At 42.0% G+C, this 16,929-nt stretch overlaps 1 protein-coding gene across 1 annotated transcript; it reads right to left on the bottom strand.

Annotated features, from left to right (window-relative positions):
• Positions 1-523: 523 nt before the first annotated feature.
• Positions 524-16,876, bottom strand: arfgap3 (ADP-ribosylation factor GTPase activating protein 3). Its single transcript, XM_083692201.1, has 16 exons — positions 16,742-16,876; positions 15,751-15,869; positions 15,298-15,370; positions 14,681-14,812; positions 14,327-14,407; positions 14,134-14,227; positions 13,973-14,032; positions 13,678-13,724; positions 11,581-11,726; positions 11,279-11,410; positions 9,948-10,076; positions 7,861-7,992; positions 7,036-7,159; positions 6,859-6,946; positions 6,219-6,346; positions 524-3,392 (listed from the first exon to the last, which is right to left on the bottom strand). Exons 1-16 carry the CDS (start codon positions 16,808-16,810, stop codon positions 3,375-3,377), a joined length of 1,572 nt encoding a protein of 523 aa, XP_083548327.1. The 5' UTR covers positions 16,811-16,876; the 3' UTR covers positions 524-3,374.
• Between the last annotated feature and the right edge of the window lie 53 nt (positions 16,877-16,929).

The raw sequence follows: 16,929 nt of genomic DNA, 5'->3' as shown, positions 1-16,929 counted from the left end.
TTTCTGTACAGACCAGTTTATATAAATGTAATATGCATGTGTAAAATTACATGTAATTGCACCAATATGTAAATATTAAAGATCAAAATTACTTTATCAAAATTGTATATAGTTTCTGTTGAGTCATTTGTGTTAATTTCAGCAAAAACAAGAGAAAATAGTGATCCCATCACTTTTCATTCATGTTTTAACTTGCGCTTTTCTGCAACAGCGAAAAGCGAAACCAGAAGTCTTAATGGAGCTAAATGAAGCTTATTGGAGATCAGAGAACAAAGATGAAAATTCAAATGGGCAAACTTAGCTTCTTATTATTTCAATGTCCCAGTACACACTTCTGTTGGAAATTGACCTACGAAAATCTATTTACTAATTTTTTGCCTACTTGACAACACCAGTGTGCGTTGTTTCGGCCATGCTTGGTCAGAGAACATTGCCCAGAAAAAGCATTTTATTGGAACTACAGGAGCAACTGGCTTTACTGAATGTTTCACCTGGCTGTGAACAAAGTACACTTGAACAGGTTTAAGTAACAGTTTATTTGGCATGAGAGTAAATACGAATTCCCCAATGTACATATAGTATTAATGTACCCAAAATTGATGAAGAATTGTTTATTAATAACTTTCCAACATTGTCCTAATAGTGCAACAAATGCATAGAGTTTGTTTAGGTTGATATGCTTGTGTGGTTCAGTGTGTCTGCTTCTTTGAAGCATTGACAAATGATGATTGTCTAGTCCTGGACCCATACATCTGAATATTACCTTTACTAATTGTTTGGATCATTGCATGCTGTTTCATTTTGTGTCCGTCTGCGTGTGTGTGTGTGTCCAACAAATTTCCACAAAAGCTTTAGGCCATGCAAATTTTATATTACTACAAATACACACACATCTACATGATCCTAATTTAACGGATCTCATATCCATGACAGGTAAACAAATGGTTTCCATGGCAAAGCTACAGCAGCAATACAGTACATTCAGGCAAAAGAAAAAAGCTGCCACTTGCACATTCTAACAGATATACAAAAAGTAACTAGATCACGCCACTCTATTTGCGTTTAGGGCCTGTATGTAGGCCACATTTCTTTGGGCATACAGCAGAAAGTGATTAAACAAAAGCATGTTTGGTCACAAATAACATATTGCAAATCCAGATTCAAACAGGCAACATTAAAAACTGTGTGCAGGCTATTGTAATGTCTCAATTAGATATATTTAGTGTTAAATCTCAACTCTGAAATCAGTATGGATCCAAATAGCACAGACTTCTGAGAGAAATAAAGTGCGTAAATTGGGTAGGCCTAATGACTTTAGCAAATTCAAAAGCCATCCCAATAAATAGAACAAAACCATCCCACACTTGTACTCTATAAAATAAGACCCAAAAGCAATTATCAAAGCAGTTCTCTCTTGTACCTAGATACAGTCATCTAAAGTGTCACCAAATCACCAAATCACCAAATAACACAGCGACTCCCGTTAGCATGAAGCAAGACAAGGGTTAGTCACTTCAGCAGCCTTTTGGTCACATGACTGTCGTATGTTGACCTGCCGTGCTCGTGCGCTGACGGAATCACTAGCAAGTGAAACGCCTTGCTTGCGTGAATCAAATGAAACATCTCTAAAGTCATCCAACTTTCCGTGGTGACGCATATCAAAGAGTCTACCTTTCAAGCATTTTATAAAAAAAGAAAAAAAGAAAGTGCAACCGTCTTGACTCCAGTCAGGCCCTTTTATAGGGCAGACACTGGAATCATAGATCCCTTGAGGTGTCCATGACTCCTTTCCAAATCTAACAAGTTAATTTTGCCTGTCAAGTCTTTTCTTAGCAGGGTTCATGGAGGAAGCTATTCAAGAATATTGAGATATAGCAAGGTGTGTCTCAATATTCTAAAGTGATTTATTTTCCTGGCCTCCTTTTCCTTCATAAGAATGTTCAACTGAACTGATGATTGAGAGTAATATGGTGGAAACCTAAGGCTGGGCTTGTCTAGTCCAGTTCTTTTAGTTCGGTGCTGATATTTGACTACCAAGATGCAGACTGTTATCCATCTTTGGTCCCCTTAAAAGATCCTCTATAAAAGCAAAATTAAGGCAGGCCACATTGTGACATTTTGGTCTATTGGTCCTTTGGACTCTGTGTGAACAGACATAAGTGCACTTCAAGGACAATAAGGGCACTTTCAAACCAATGGTAAGAGGCATCAAAAACACTGCAAACTCATTGTTTATTCACTGAGACAAATGCATTGGTAGCAGACAAGTGAATGCAATGGATTGCATTACATTTACACTATGCTGTTTGAATGAAAAGTTGAGGAAAAGTAGAAATTTTGAAAACTCCTGGCAAGGGGTTTGTCAACCAGCTTTAAATGAGCAACAACATTTCACCTGCCTCAACTCCCTTCACACTAACCCTAACCCCATCCTCAAACTCACTCTGTGGAAAACCATCGGCACACACGTTCCATGCCTTCTGGTTTGAAAGCGCCCTAAAAACTAAGTGTCCTGGATGTCAGCATGTTTTAACATTAGACAGCAACACCACTGCTGGTTAATGTAGAAATAGATGGGCATCCAGGCCATTAGAGGGTCTTTTAATTGTAAATAGCTACTCAAAAAACAAGATGGCCGCTGTAGATTAAGACGTCACCAAATAACAAGATGAGCACAGCGAAAAAGAACCAAACCCCAAGCCACGCTTGATTATATAGCATATATAACACATACCATTATAATATATAATATAGGATATAGCAAAAGTTTGAATATCACCTGTATAAACATATTTCAAAATCTTAACTCAAAGCCTAGAAACAGATTAAATAAAAAGCTGCAGAAATGTGTATTCTTCATAACTCGGGCCCAGAGAAACAAAAAACTAAACATTTGAAATAGACTGTATATGCCAATTAATTCAAAAGAAGTTTGAAATTTTACAAATATACCGCTAGAGTTTTGCACTGTTCACTTTATATTCTCATACTAATCAGTACAGTGTGAAACTCATGTGTAAACACCAGTTTTGAGAAGGGGCTCTCTCGCCATATTGGTGCTGGGAGATGGAACTACAAGTCAAGAATTTCTTCGGGCCTTATTCATAACTGAATAAGAGCCTCCTTCAGATATCCATCTACCTCAGAGTATTTCATGACACACATCCATTGCAGATATACCTCATAATTAATTCAAATAGCTGCTGTACATAATATACATTTAGATAAAGCCTAATCATAGAAAACTCCTATGCTGATTTAACCTTCACAATGCTGCCCACACCTCTCTCTTCTCTCTCTTGCATGACAGGTGAGTCCAGCCCTCATCTGGATGTTCCCAAATGATCTCCCAGACCCACAGTCCACCACAGGACTCATGAGCCGTAGTGGTCCTGAAACACAGAACACCCACCAGGTAAACAAGCTACTTCACATGTTTTATTCAATCATACATTTTAGACACATCATTTGCTAAAATCTTGTGATCAAATGTTACTTGAGCAGCTTCATGTTAAAGTGTGTCCCGTGTGTGTGGCAGTGTAGGCTCCTCAGATTTTTTTTTATTGGTGAAACATTTTAAAAAGTTATCCTTTTTAGATAAAAACATTTCAGCCCGAACTCGACCTGACGGGTCAGGCCTGATTTTCGAACAATTGATTTGGGCCAGGCTCAGATTTGCAGCGACAGAGCCGTGTTTAATTTATTTGAGATATAATCTTGCATGACTGTGATAACTGGTGATACTGCTCTCTCTGTGATACTGCTCTCTCTCCACTTTAGCCATAGTATGCAGCGCAGCAGTACCTGTTGAATTAACTGTTTTTGTTGTTGTTATTTTCGTTTAGGCTACATACAGTGGGGGAAATAATTATTTGATCCCCTGCTGATTTTGTTAGTTTGCCCGATTACAAAGAAATGAGCGGTCTATAATTTTTTATGGTACTTTTATTTTAACAAATAGAGACAGAATATCAAGAAAGAAGTCCAGAAAAAACACATTATATAAAGTTATAAATTCATTTGCATTTGATCGAAGGAAATAAGTATTTGATCCCCTACAAACCAGCAAGAATTCTGGCTCATACAGACCGGTTATATGCCCATGAGGCACACAGATTAGTCCTGTCACTTTAGGAAAAGTACTCCTAATCTCTGCTTGTTATGGGTATAAAAGACACCTGTCAATAGAATCAATCTCTTCCATTCCAACCTCTCCACCACCATGGGCAAGACCAAAGAACATTCAAAGGACATCAGGGTAAGAGTTGTAGACCTGCACAAGGCTGGAATGGGCTACAAGACCATCAGCAAGAAGCTTGGTGAGAAGGAGACAACTGTTGGTGCAATTATTAGAAAAAGGAAATACAAAATAACCATCAATCGCCCTCGGCCTGGAGCTCCATGCAAGATCTCGCCTCGTGGGGTAAGGATGATCATGAGAAGGGTGAGGGATCAGCCCAGAACTACACGGCAGGAGCTTGGTAATGATCTCAAGGCAGCTGGGACCACAGTCACCAAGAAAACCATTGGTAACACACTACACCGTAACGGATTGAAATCCTGCAGTGCCCGCAAGGTCCCCCTGCTCAAGAAGGCACATGTACAGGCCCATCTGAAGTTTGCCAATGAACACGTAAATGATTTAGAGAAGGCTTGGGAGAAGGTGATGTGGTCAGATGAGACCAAAATTGAACTCTTTGGCATAAATTCGAGTCGTCGTGTTTGGAGGGAGAGAAATGCTGAATGCTACAATCCCAAGAACACCATCCCCACCGTCAAACACGGAGGTGGAAACATTATGCTTTGGGGTTGTTTCTCTGCTAAGGGTACAGGACGACTTCACTGCATTGAGGGGCCAATGGACGGGGCCATGTATCGTAAGATCTTGGACGAGAACCTCCTTCCCTCAGCCAGAGCACTGAGGATGGGTCGTGGATGGGTCTTCCAGCATGACAATGACCCAAAACATACGGCCAAGGCAACAAAGGAGTGGCTCAAGAAGAAGCACACTAAGGTCATGGAGTGGCCTAGCTAGTCTCCAGACCTTAATCCTATAGAAAATTTGTGGAGGGAGCTGAAGCTTCGAGTTGCCAAGCAAAAGCCTTGAAACCTTCAGGATTTGGAGAGGATCTGTAAAGAGGAGTGGACCAAAATCCCTCCTGAGATGTGTGCAAACCTGGTGACCAACTACAAGAAACGTCTGATTTCTGTGCTTGCCAACAAGGGTTTCTCCACCAAGTACTAAGTCATGTTTTGCTTGGGGATCAAATACTTATTTCCTTCGATCAAATGCAAATGAATTTATAACTTTATATAATGTGTTTTTTCTGGACTTCTTTGTTGATATTCTGTCTCTATTTGTTAAAATAAAAGTACCATAAAAATTATAGACCGCTCATTTATTTGTAATCGGGCAAACTAACAAAATCAGCAGGGGATCAAATAATTATTTCCCCCACTGTACATACAAATATATTATCTGCAGAAATAATGGAAATAATTTAGTTTGGTTTTTGAGCACTTTCTTATGTTCTCTTGCTGTTTCTGTCAGTACAAATTATTGATTGGTGTTTAAAGGCTGTGAAAAAAACTAAAAAAACTTTCCCAATTCGCTAATGTGCCTCTGCTCCATCATTCTGATCTACAAATCACAAATCACACATATTGTGTGATCAACATCAGCAAAGGCTTGTTTTTGCACTGGTTACTGCCCTTTATGAGCCCTCTCCAGGGGTGTGACTTCTGCTAAGGATGTTATGCAGAAAATTGCTATATGTTTGTGCACATGGAAGTCAGTGATTTATGTTTACTATGGGTTAATGAGGCAATACAAATATGATGTGACTAAAATGAAATTACATTAAGTCGACTAAAACGGCCCATAGGTTTCATCATTTACTTACAACTAGTCTAAAGCATTATTCCAATGACAAAATGATGACTTAAACATCAGGCCATCTTAGACTAGAATAAATCTAAATAAGGGTGCCAAAATATAACACTGGTTTAAGGTGGGCAAATTTGAGTATACCGGGCTGGGTATATAGTAAATAGCCTAAGCCTATCGATGTTATATTAGCTGGGTGAATGGAATATGAATGACAGTCAATCAGTATGCTGTAATAGTAATAAGGCCATACTCATAAAAACAAAAACTGCACCAGTTATTGAACTGCACCAGTCGCCACTGGTGTGTAGCCCATTGTGATTCAACCCACCTGGATAGATGAGACCACTCCACTGGCCATGACGGACAGCCTCCCTGCCACAGAGCGGACGCCCAGCTTCAGGCCGGACATGTCTGGGGCGCTGGGCAGCGCACTGGTAAGACGCTGGTAGGACCCCGCTGTAGACAGGAAGAGGAGGGCATTAACACTACGGTGGGACAGAACAGAGGTCAGATGAGATGAGCAGTACAAAGTTTACACTGAAGAGATCTAAATTAAAGTGTGAACTCAGGTGTGTGATATATGAATACTATACAGTGCTGCTTAAGTAATGGGACAGTGAAGCTTTTTTGTTTTTACTTCTTTTGGCTCTATACAGCTATTCAAATTAAACAATTACTAGGAGGTTGAAGTATAGATTCTCGGCTTTTATTTGATGGTACAGTATTTGTCTACATATTGGTTTCACCATTTAGAAATGATAACACTTTTTATACATAGTCCCCCCTATTATAAGTGATTTATAATAAAATAATCCTTTAAAAATAATACTTTAACCTCATAGTAATTGTTTGATTTCAAATCCAAACTTTTGGAGAATAGAGCCAAAAGAAGAATTAATGCTTGATTGTCCCATTACTTGCACAGGGCTTACACTTAAGTAAATGTAGTTCACTTGTTGGTTCCATACCAGTCTGTTTCTTCTGATCATCAAACAGGTCCGCTGAGCTGATACAGGCACTGCCAGAAAACCTCTCCAGTCGTGTCCTAGCGTCATACTGGAAGGAGCAAGAGCACAAAAATATTATATTTAAAAAAAAAGACTAGTAGTAAAGAGTAGTGTGACAAAGTGACACCATGTGCCCACCTCAGAGTCATCCTGCTTGCCAAAGTACATGTCAGAGGAGATGGCCTTCACGTCCCCAAACTTCCTCCGAGCTTCTCCTGAGTCGGAGCCGGGGACTGGGTCTGCTTTCCGGCGGGCTGTGGTCCTGGGGGGGTTACAGTGAGCAGTTGTTGAGATGAGGCCCAAGCCCGACATCAGACATTTTATGAGCCAGAGATTGAAAAAACCCTGAATTCTAGAAAACTCCTATATCCATTGCACACAACAGAAAAATTGCAGCACTGTAGAGTAAGAGTGGAGAGAGACTGGTGGAAAACCCACCTTAGTTACTACCAACAACTGTATTTACTGCACCTGCCTTCATAGAATACCTTATATATTCCCACAAATGAGCCAGATCTTGTTCTTGCATGTTGTGTGTTTGTAAGCATTGATGCCTATAGCGCTCCATAAGAGAAGGCTTCACGCAGAGGAGTTTGTTTTGCTTTCAATTGATCTGATACTCTTGGTCAGGTGCAGGCATAGCATGACAGTGCAGAGGCACATTGAGAATGTTGTGAATGATTTCAGTAATTTGGACTGACAGAAACAGCAAGAGAACATAAAAAAGTGCTCAAAAACCAAACTAAATTATTTGCATTATTTCTACAGATAATATTCTTTTAGATATACTGTATATAGACTAAATGAAAAAACAAAAACAAAAACAAAAAACATTTAATTGAACAGGTGCTGCTGCTGTGCATCTCTCACTGACTAGAGCAGAGGGAGAGAAAGAGAGCAGGAGACACACCTCCGTCGCGGCAAACCCGAGCCTGGCCCGAATCAATGATCTCTACCTCATACCTGTCATCCAATGAGGAGGTCATGGCGCTCAGGAAGAAGTCTGGCTCTGGCTGCTGCTTCCTGGTCTCCTTCCTCCTGTCTCCCTCATCGCCCCACAGGGACTCTAGCTGGTCGTCATACCGACAGGACATCCTGAGTAGGGAGACACAGGAGAGAGAGCTCAGTCACATCCTTCTCTCTACGACAGTCCTTTACCAGTCAAGTCAGGACAGTGAAAAGCCGTGACCGAGTAGTGCGGCTGCTGGCACCGCCGCCTCTACGTGGATGCAGCAGCCGTGCTACTCGGTCACGGCTTTTCACTGTCCTGGCAGCCCGCTGGTGGAATGAGCTTCCCACTGCTGTCATGACTGCAGAGTCACTACCTATCTTCCGCCGTAGATTGAAGACCCATCTCTTCAGGCTACATCTTAACTGTCCCTCCTAAAGACCTCTTCATCCCCACTACCCCCCTGTGCAAGTTTCTCTCCTGTAAGTAAATATATATATATATATATATATATATATATATATATATATATATATAGAGAGAGAGAGAGAGAGAGAGAGAGAGATATATAGATAAAGATATAAATATCTATATAAAAATCCTTCCTTTCTTCCAGCATTGTGACTGCCAATAGCCCCTGGTCCTAGCATAGATTACTTTTTCTTATGACTGATGGATAGATGATTCACTTACTTAGACAAATGTATTTGTTGTAAGTCGCTTTGGATAAAGGTGTCTGCTAAATGCCGTAAATGTAAGTCATGCAAGATCACATCAACACTGCAACCTCTCGCCAACCCTGCTACCACTCCTCCCAAACCCACTGTGCTACCCTCGGTCTCTGGTTTATCAGCTCTTTCCCCCTTCTACCCTGATGATATACTAAAACTTGTCACATCCAAGCGGGCAACCACCTGCCTCCTCGATCCTATCCCCTCACCCTTTTTCCAATCCATCTCCAAAGACCTCCTTCCATTCCTTACCACCATAATCAATTCCTCTCTGTCCACAGGATCTGTCCCAGCTGTCTTTAAGACAGCCAGAGTCAAGCATCTTCTCTGGAAGCCAACTCTTGACCCGTCTGCTGTCCATAACTACAGACCGGTATCCCTTCTCTCCTTCTTATCTAAAACCCTTGAACGTGCTGTCTCTAATCAACTGTCTCACTATATCCTTCAGAACATCCTCCTTGACCCTCACAAATCTGGCTTTAAGGCTGAGCACTACTGAGACTGCTCTCCTTGCTGTCACAGAGAGCCTCCACTCTGCTCGAGCTTCCTCCCTCTCCTCTGTTCTCATTCTTCTGGACCTGTCGGCTGCAGTAACCCACCAGATCCTTCTCTCCACCCTCTCAGAGCTGGGCATCTCTGGCTCTGCATCCTACCTGGCCGATCGCTCTTACCAGGTGACGTGGAGAGGGTCGCTGTCGTCTTCATGCACCCTCACCACTGGGGATCAGTCCTAGGGCCCTTAACTGTTCTCCCTTTATACCAAATCTCTTGGCTCTGTAATTTCCTCACATGGTTTCTCCTACCACTGCTATGCTGATGACTCTCAACTCTTTCTCTCTCCCCTCCCCCCCCCCGACATACAGGTAGCGACACGTGTCTCTGCATGTCTTGCAGACATCTCTGCTTGGATGTCAGCTCACCACCTCAAGCTCAACCTTAACAAGACTTTCCTCCCTGGGAAAGCCTGCCCTCTCCAAGACTTCTGCATCACAGTCGAGAACTCCACTGTGACCTCCTCCCAGACAGCCAAGAATCTTGGGGTGATCCTTGACAACCACTTGTCCTGCACGGCGAATATCACAGCGACAGCGCGCTCCTTTAGATTCTTCCTCTACCGAATGATACGTCCATTCCTCACAAGAGAAGCAGCACAACTTGCTGTTCAGTCACAGCTTTTCACTATCTTGGCACCCCAATGGTAGAACGAGCTTCCCACTGCTGTCAGGACTGCAGAGTCACTACCTATCTTCCGCTGTAGACTGAAGACCCATCTCGTCAGGCTATATAGACTGTCCCTCCTAAAGACCTCTTCACCCCCCACTACCCCTCTGTACAGTTCCTCTACTGTTAATAATACATTTAAAAAAAACCTGGTGGTGAAGGAGCCTTCCTCGCTGTCCTGTTCCTCTGTGAACCTCCGGCCCTTGGTGCTCTTCGCCCCCATAGGGCTCTCCTGCTGAATGGTGTGCATGTCCGACAGCACTGAGTGAGACACACCACTAGAGGGAGGTAGAGAGGGACAATTATGATGTTCATATCACTACAATCATAATTCCAACAATATCCACAGTAACATTTATTGCCTCCATCTTTTTTAACCTACAGTTAAAATATGGAAGAAGTACTAATCCACCTTGACAGCAAAGGATGCAAACAGTATCATACAGTATTTGATAATAATTGAGATGAAGAACATCCTCCTCAGGGCATCTAATGTTTTTGTTTAGTTTAGACAACTGTTGCTAATAATAACAACACTTTTTGGACATCAATGCCAAAATATGCCGTACTCCTCATGACAGGCACCCATCTCACTTCAGGTTTTTGTTTTAACGCCATCTTCGTTGGCAGCTTGATGCAGTTGTTTAACTGCTGGCTGTGAATCCATGCCAAAATCACGTTGCGTATTGCAAGATAATATTCTTATCAGATGACAAATACGTAGACTGACATGAAAACGTACAGTGATATGGCATATCTATTCTTCCTTGTCCCTGTCCTCTGGTGGAATCTCACAATATCTCAATAATTAGCAACCAACTACATTCAACTACTCATAATTAGGCTGTAAATATGCCCTCTTCAAAAAAGCAGATCAAAGCGCAAAGCAAAATCTATATGACCATTCTGTACACATTTGTACACATTTAGTATGTTTCAAACTCCTGGCTTCCTACAGCTGACTGATATCAGTACAGTACTCAAACTGCAATTTCTTCATGACGATCACCTTTACTGCTATATAGCCTACACATTCATTTTCTTTTAGCACACTTGGAAGAAGAAATATTGGTATAAATAATTGGTCTCATTATAAGTAAATAGTTTTGACACCTGACATGTTCATATTGTGTCAGGTGCAGGGCATACAACAGCAAGTGTCCCTCTGGCTATCAGAACAACCTGATGGGCTGATTGTCACTGTGGGTAAAACGATAGCATGGAAAATTGATTATTTGAGACATTGTGTGGGTGATATAGTAGAGAAAAACACTGATCACAATACATAATACACAATACACATTAAAACACTATGTTGTAGTGAGTGAAATACTGGGGTGAGAGGATATATTTTCCCTTCATCTTGCCGACGTGGGAACGTCGGGTCCCTGACCGCAATTTGAGAAATATTGTTTATCTGTATAGATTATGCTCGACAGACACATTTAATTGCTCGTCATCATCATCAACACCACCATACCTCCTGCTGCCCATGCCCATGCCCAGTCTCTCTGCCTGCTCCTTCCTCTTCCCCTCCATTCCCTTCATCTTCTCATCCTCCCTTTTACGCTGGTCCTCCAGGTCCTTGTAGGCCAGTCGCATGGAGGAAGCTCTGGGGGAGAGAGAGGGAGAAACAGTCCAAGAGGAAAGAGCAGAGACAGTAAGGGAGAATTTAAAACAATACATGCCACCAACATAACAACAACAAAAAAAAACATCCCTGTAAGGAAAGGAAGCAAACATGTCAGCAGTACCAGCAGAGAGAGAGAGAGCCTTTCTTACATAGGTTCGTCTGGTTTGGGGGTCTTCTTGGCAGCAGTGTCATCTCTCTCATTGAGCTTGTCTACAGCTTGCGCCCTCTTCTCCAGCTCAGAGAAACTCTTACTGCTCACCTTCTGAGCCCCCAGGCCGCCTTTCTTAGAGCCCAGCTGTGACACACACACACACACACACACACACACACACACACACACACACACACACACACACACACACAATGACTGACCCATAATAGCAGAGCGCAAGAGGCACACTCCAGCTACATAAACATACAGTTAGGTCAATATATATTTGGACTCTGACACAATTTGTGTTATTTTAGCTGTTTACCAAAACATATTCAAGTTACAGTTATATAATGAATATGGGCTTAAAGTGCAGACTCAGCTTTAATTTGAGGGTATTCACATCCAAATTGGAGGAAGGGTTTAGGAATTACAGCTTTTTAATATGTAACCCCCTCTTTTTCAAGGGACCAAAAGTAATTGAACAATTGACTCAAAAGCTGTTTCAAGGACAGGTGTGGGCTATTCCTTCGTTATTTCTTTATCAATTAAGCAGGTAAAAGGTTGATTCCAAGTGTGTTGAATCCTAGGTGTGGCATTTCCATTTGGAAGCTGTTGCCGTGAACGCACAATGCAAGTGAAACAGGCCATCCTTAGACTGCAAAAACAAAAAAATCCATCAGAGAAATAGCGGCAACATTAGGAGTGGCCAAATCAAAAGTTTGGTACATTCTGAGAAAAAAATAATGCACCGGTGAGCTCGGCAACACAAAAAGGCCTGAATGTCCACGGAAGACAACAGTGGTGGATGATCGCAGGATCCTTCACATAGTAAAGAAAATCCCCTTCACAACATCTAGCCAAGTGAAGAACACTCTCCAGGACGTAGGCATATCATTATCCAAGTCTACCATAAAGAGAAAACTTCACGAGAGCAAATACAGAGGGTTCACCACAAGGTGCAAACCATTCATCAGCCTCAAGAATAGAAAGGCCAGATTAGACCAAAAAACAAAGAAAAAAAAAAAAAAGAAAAAAAAGCCAGCCCAGTTCTGGAACAGCATTCTTTGGACAGATGAAACTAAGATCAACCTGTGCCACAATGATGGGAAGAAAAAAGTATGGAGAAGGCTTGGAACGGCTCATGATCCGAAGCATACCACATCATCTGTAAAACACGGTGGAGGCAGTTTGATGGCATGGGCATGTATGGCTTCCAATGGCACTGGGTCACTAGTGTTTATTGATGATGTGACAGAAGACAGAAGCAGCTGGATGAATTCTGAAGTGTTTAGGGATATACTGTCTGCTCAGATTCAGCCAAATTCAGCAAAGCTGATTGGACAACGCTTCACAGTACAGATGGACAATGACCCAAAACATACTGCGAAAGCAGCCCAGGAGTTTTTTAAGGCAAAGAAGTGGAATATTCTGCAATGGCCGAGTCAATCACCTGATCTCAACCCGATCGAGCATGCATTTCACTTGCTGAAGACAAAACTAAAGGCAGAAGGACCCACGAACAAACAAGAACCGAAGACAGCTGCAGTAAAGGCCTGGCAAAGCATCACAAATGAGGAAACCCAGCATTTAGTGATGTCCATGGGTTTCAGGCCGTCATTGCCTGCAAAGGGTTCTCAACAAAATATTAAAAATGAACATTTTATGTTTACAAATTAACATATTTGTCCAATTACATTTGAGCCCCTGAAAATAGGGGACTGTGTATAAAAATGGTTGCAATTCCGAAACAATAATACAATATTTTTGTTCAACCCCTTGAATTAAAGCTGAAAGTCTGCACTTCAATTGCATCTCGATTGTTTCATTTCAAATCCATTGTGGTGGGGTACAGACCCATAATTCTGAAAATTGTGTCACTGTCCAAATATTTCCGGACCTAACTGTATATGACTACAGACACACAACAGAGGATTGAGACACACACAATAGTCTGATATCAACAGAGGCAGACAAGTTCACTATTCTTCACATTCAAAGGCACACATTTGTGTTCACACACAAACATTCAGGGGTACAGAAGTGCCCCTTTCCATACACACACACACACTTCCATGTACTATTGAATACATACAGTTTTCTTTGCAGCCACTGGCTTCTTCTTAAAAAGAGAGGAGGGGTCTGGAGGATAAGGGACACCGGCATTAGGTGTAGAATGCCACACAAACACACAGACCTTAGTTTATACCAGAGACTATAGGAATTATTCAATCAAACCCACGGACCAGGTCACAAACGTTATGGTTAATCCCCCGCAAAAAAATTAACCCATTCATTCAACCAAACATTTTTCAGTCACAGCCATTTGTTCTCAAAATGTATCCTGTGAGTCACTGGCATATTCCATACTGAGCTCTTGGTCAGCTTACCCAAATGAGCTTTAGGAGACACACTGAGCACGTCTACACTGGGGCCCTCGTCTGTGTTACCTGAAAGAGACATGTAAGAGTGCATGGGTGATCAGAAGAAAAGATGCAAGAGTTAGTGCGTGTGTGTGTCCGCTGTATAACCATAGAGTGTGTTGGTATACCATTGTTGTCCCTCTCTGCCTCTTGTTTCACTGGCTCCTCTGTTAGGATGGAGCTAAGGCTCATCTGGGCTGAGCTGAGATCCTCTGGGACAGCCTGGGAAATAGCAACGTTACACAACATGTGTCAACATGAGATAATGTAAACACAGACAAGTGTGCATGGACAAACACACACACACACACACACACACACCTGTGTGTGCAGGCTGAAGAAGTCCTCCTGCTTGTTAACTGGCGAAGTTGGAGAAAGAGGGGCCTGGCTGTCCAGCCACAGCTACATAGGAACAGGGACAGAAAAGTTAACTAAACGGTCTGAACATGTCTGGATATCTATGATACTTTATTGACATCATTGTTATCTATACAGGTAGCCAAATCGAACATATCAAAGTGCCACTCTATATGGTACCATGGGAACCTCTGTATTAGAGGGACCAATAGTGACCCCTCTACTCCTCCACTACTATGGTACCATCATGTCTGGATATCTATGGTCCCACCATGTTTGGATATCTATGGTCCCACAATGTCTGGATATCTATGGTACCTCAGTGCCGTGGCGTTTGGTGGCTTGTGTGGCAGAGAACTTGATCTTCTGGCGGTAGAGCTGGGCAGCTCGGCTGTTGTACTTAGTGTTGGCAGCGTTGGAGGTGCAGCCTTGCTGTTCAAAGAATGCCATCTGTGAGACACAAGATCAGAACGTTCACAATATGGTCATCAAAATAATAAGTTAACAATGTCAGATCAGATATTTATTACGTTTTCAAGTTTCAACACACTACACTGTACATCATATAAAAACAAAACATATTACATAAATAAAAGCATATACATGGGGTTCACAATAACAGACAATGGGAATGGCAGTGGGGAGGGGAAGTTGCTACAGGCAACTGTATGCAGATCTAAACGGGTGGAAACCTGTTTACATCAATACTAAATGAGAGTGAAAAAAAAAAAACTTCCTTCTTCTAGCATTGTGACAGCCAATGGCCCCTGGTCCTAGCATAGATTTGTTTTTCTTATGATGACTGATGTATAGATGATTCACTTACTTTAGACAAATGTACTTGTAAGTCACTTTGGATAAAGGCATCTGCTAAATGTCTAAAATGTAAATGTAGAGCATGTTGGCTGGTGCCAGCCCGGCCCGAAGAGACTCACCGCGGCAGCGTTACCTCCCACCTGCATACATCGTAGCTGGTACCAGGACCAGTTGGAGTCCAGCTCAGTGGACCTGCAACACAAAACCAATGAACAACATCACAGGGTGGGATCAATGTCACAGATTAGGCCAAATCCCAGACTAAACAACAGCTTTCTGTGGAGAATCTCCATTGAGGACCCTTCTAGTCTAGGAGTCAAGTCAGCTAAATCTATGCCTCATATTCCTGCTCTGACTGCATATTGAGATGAATAAAATCAAGGAAAAAATAAAGTCAAGTAATACTAGGGAATAATTTACTGATCGTAGGGGGTATCACTACTATCAATTTCATGCTGAAAATACTGAAAAATGACAGAGCAACTTCTTTTCATGTCATTCGGCATCAGTTTTAACAGTTTGACTGACAGCTGTGAACATAACTACATGTTCCGAGATGCATTGCTCCCTACCTGATGAAGGTCAGGTGCACCCCCAGAGAGCGGTGAGTCCCAGAGCAGTCTATACACAGGAACACTCCATAGGTGATGCTGGCCCAACTGGGGTTCTTAGCCTTGCAGTCAAAACACACCTGAGGGACAAAGGAGGAATATTGTGGACACCCATTTACAAACAGGGGAAATTGTTCTAAAAGAGACAGTGCACTTCTTAGTATTTCATTCAATGACATTTATATAATTCTGCAAGCAAGTGTATGTGGCATCATAAAAATGTGATAAGCAATGAATAAGAAATGTTTGTCAGAGACTGACTGCAACCTTCAAACAATGACGCAATTCAGTCCATGCGTAGAGGTCTGAAGTGCAAAACACCGTCATCATCAAAACAGACGGATGTGGTCAATTTCATACTCTTTCTTAGTCCTGTTTTTTTTCTTTTATTGCATTCAATATTTCACCGATTAGACTGACCATTATGCTCTCCAGAATACATGGCTATCAAATCAAAACTAAACTGAACAGCTGTTGACATTCCGTCGCGGTTGCAACGTTGCGATCGGTGTTTGACAGCTGGAGACAGGTCGGACCTGCCAGATGTCTGTTTATGTCCTGTTTTAGCTTTTCTACTTATAGAATTACCGTGTTTTAGCTTTCTATCGATATCATTTTCGTGAAGATCTACTGTACGTGATGATAAACTGACATCACCAATAATTAGCCAGTTTCGCATTGATTAGGCTAGGCTAGCTGTAGACATAGCTAACCTATCTGAAGTGCGTAGGCTGTGTAACAAAGGCAGCGAATTCAAACCTCGTAGCTGTCAGTAGACAGTAGTCAGTAGACGAGGTGATCATCTGTTACCTATGCGGTAGCGATCACGTTGGCACAACGCGCATCTTTCACTACCCAGCAAAACAGTGCGACGTGTCCCATTTTTCTCCGATGTCTACTTCCGTTTCAAATAAGAATGGAGAAAAAATCTCACCGCATCATAACTGATTACCTTGTTCGTAGAGAGTGAGCGTAGCCGCTTAAAAATGGCAGAAATGTCTTGCTTGCTGGGGTCCGACATTTTCACCTGTTGACTTCACCTGAGAGATCAGACAGACATCCAGACGGTGTTGCCCTGAGTCAAGAGACTTCCGTGCTCCTCATCGCCAAAAGCGCCACATCAGAGGGACAACAACTTGG

Source organism: Argentina silus (genome assembly GCF_951799395.1).
Source record: "Argentina silus genome assembly, chromosome: 20".
NCBI classification, from domain to species: Eukaryota; Metazoa; Chordata; class Actinopteri; order Argentiniformes; family Argentinidae; genus Argentina; species Argentina silus.
The sequence above is the reverse complement of the archived record's forward strand: the minus strand, read 5'-3'. Positions and strand labels throughout refer to the sequence as shown.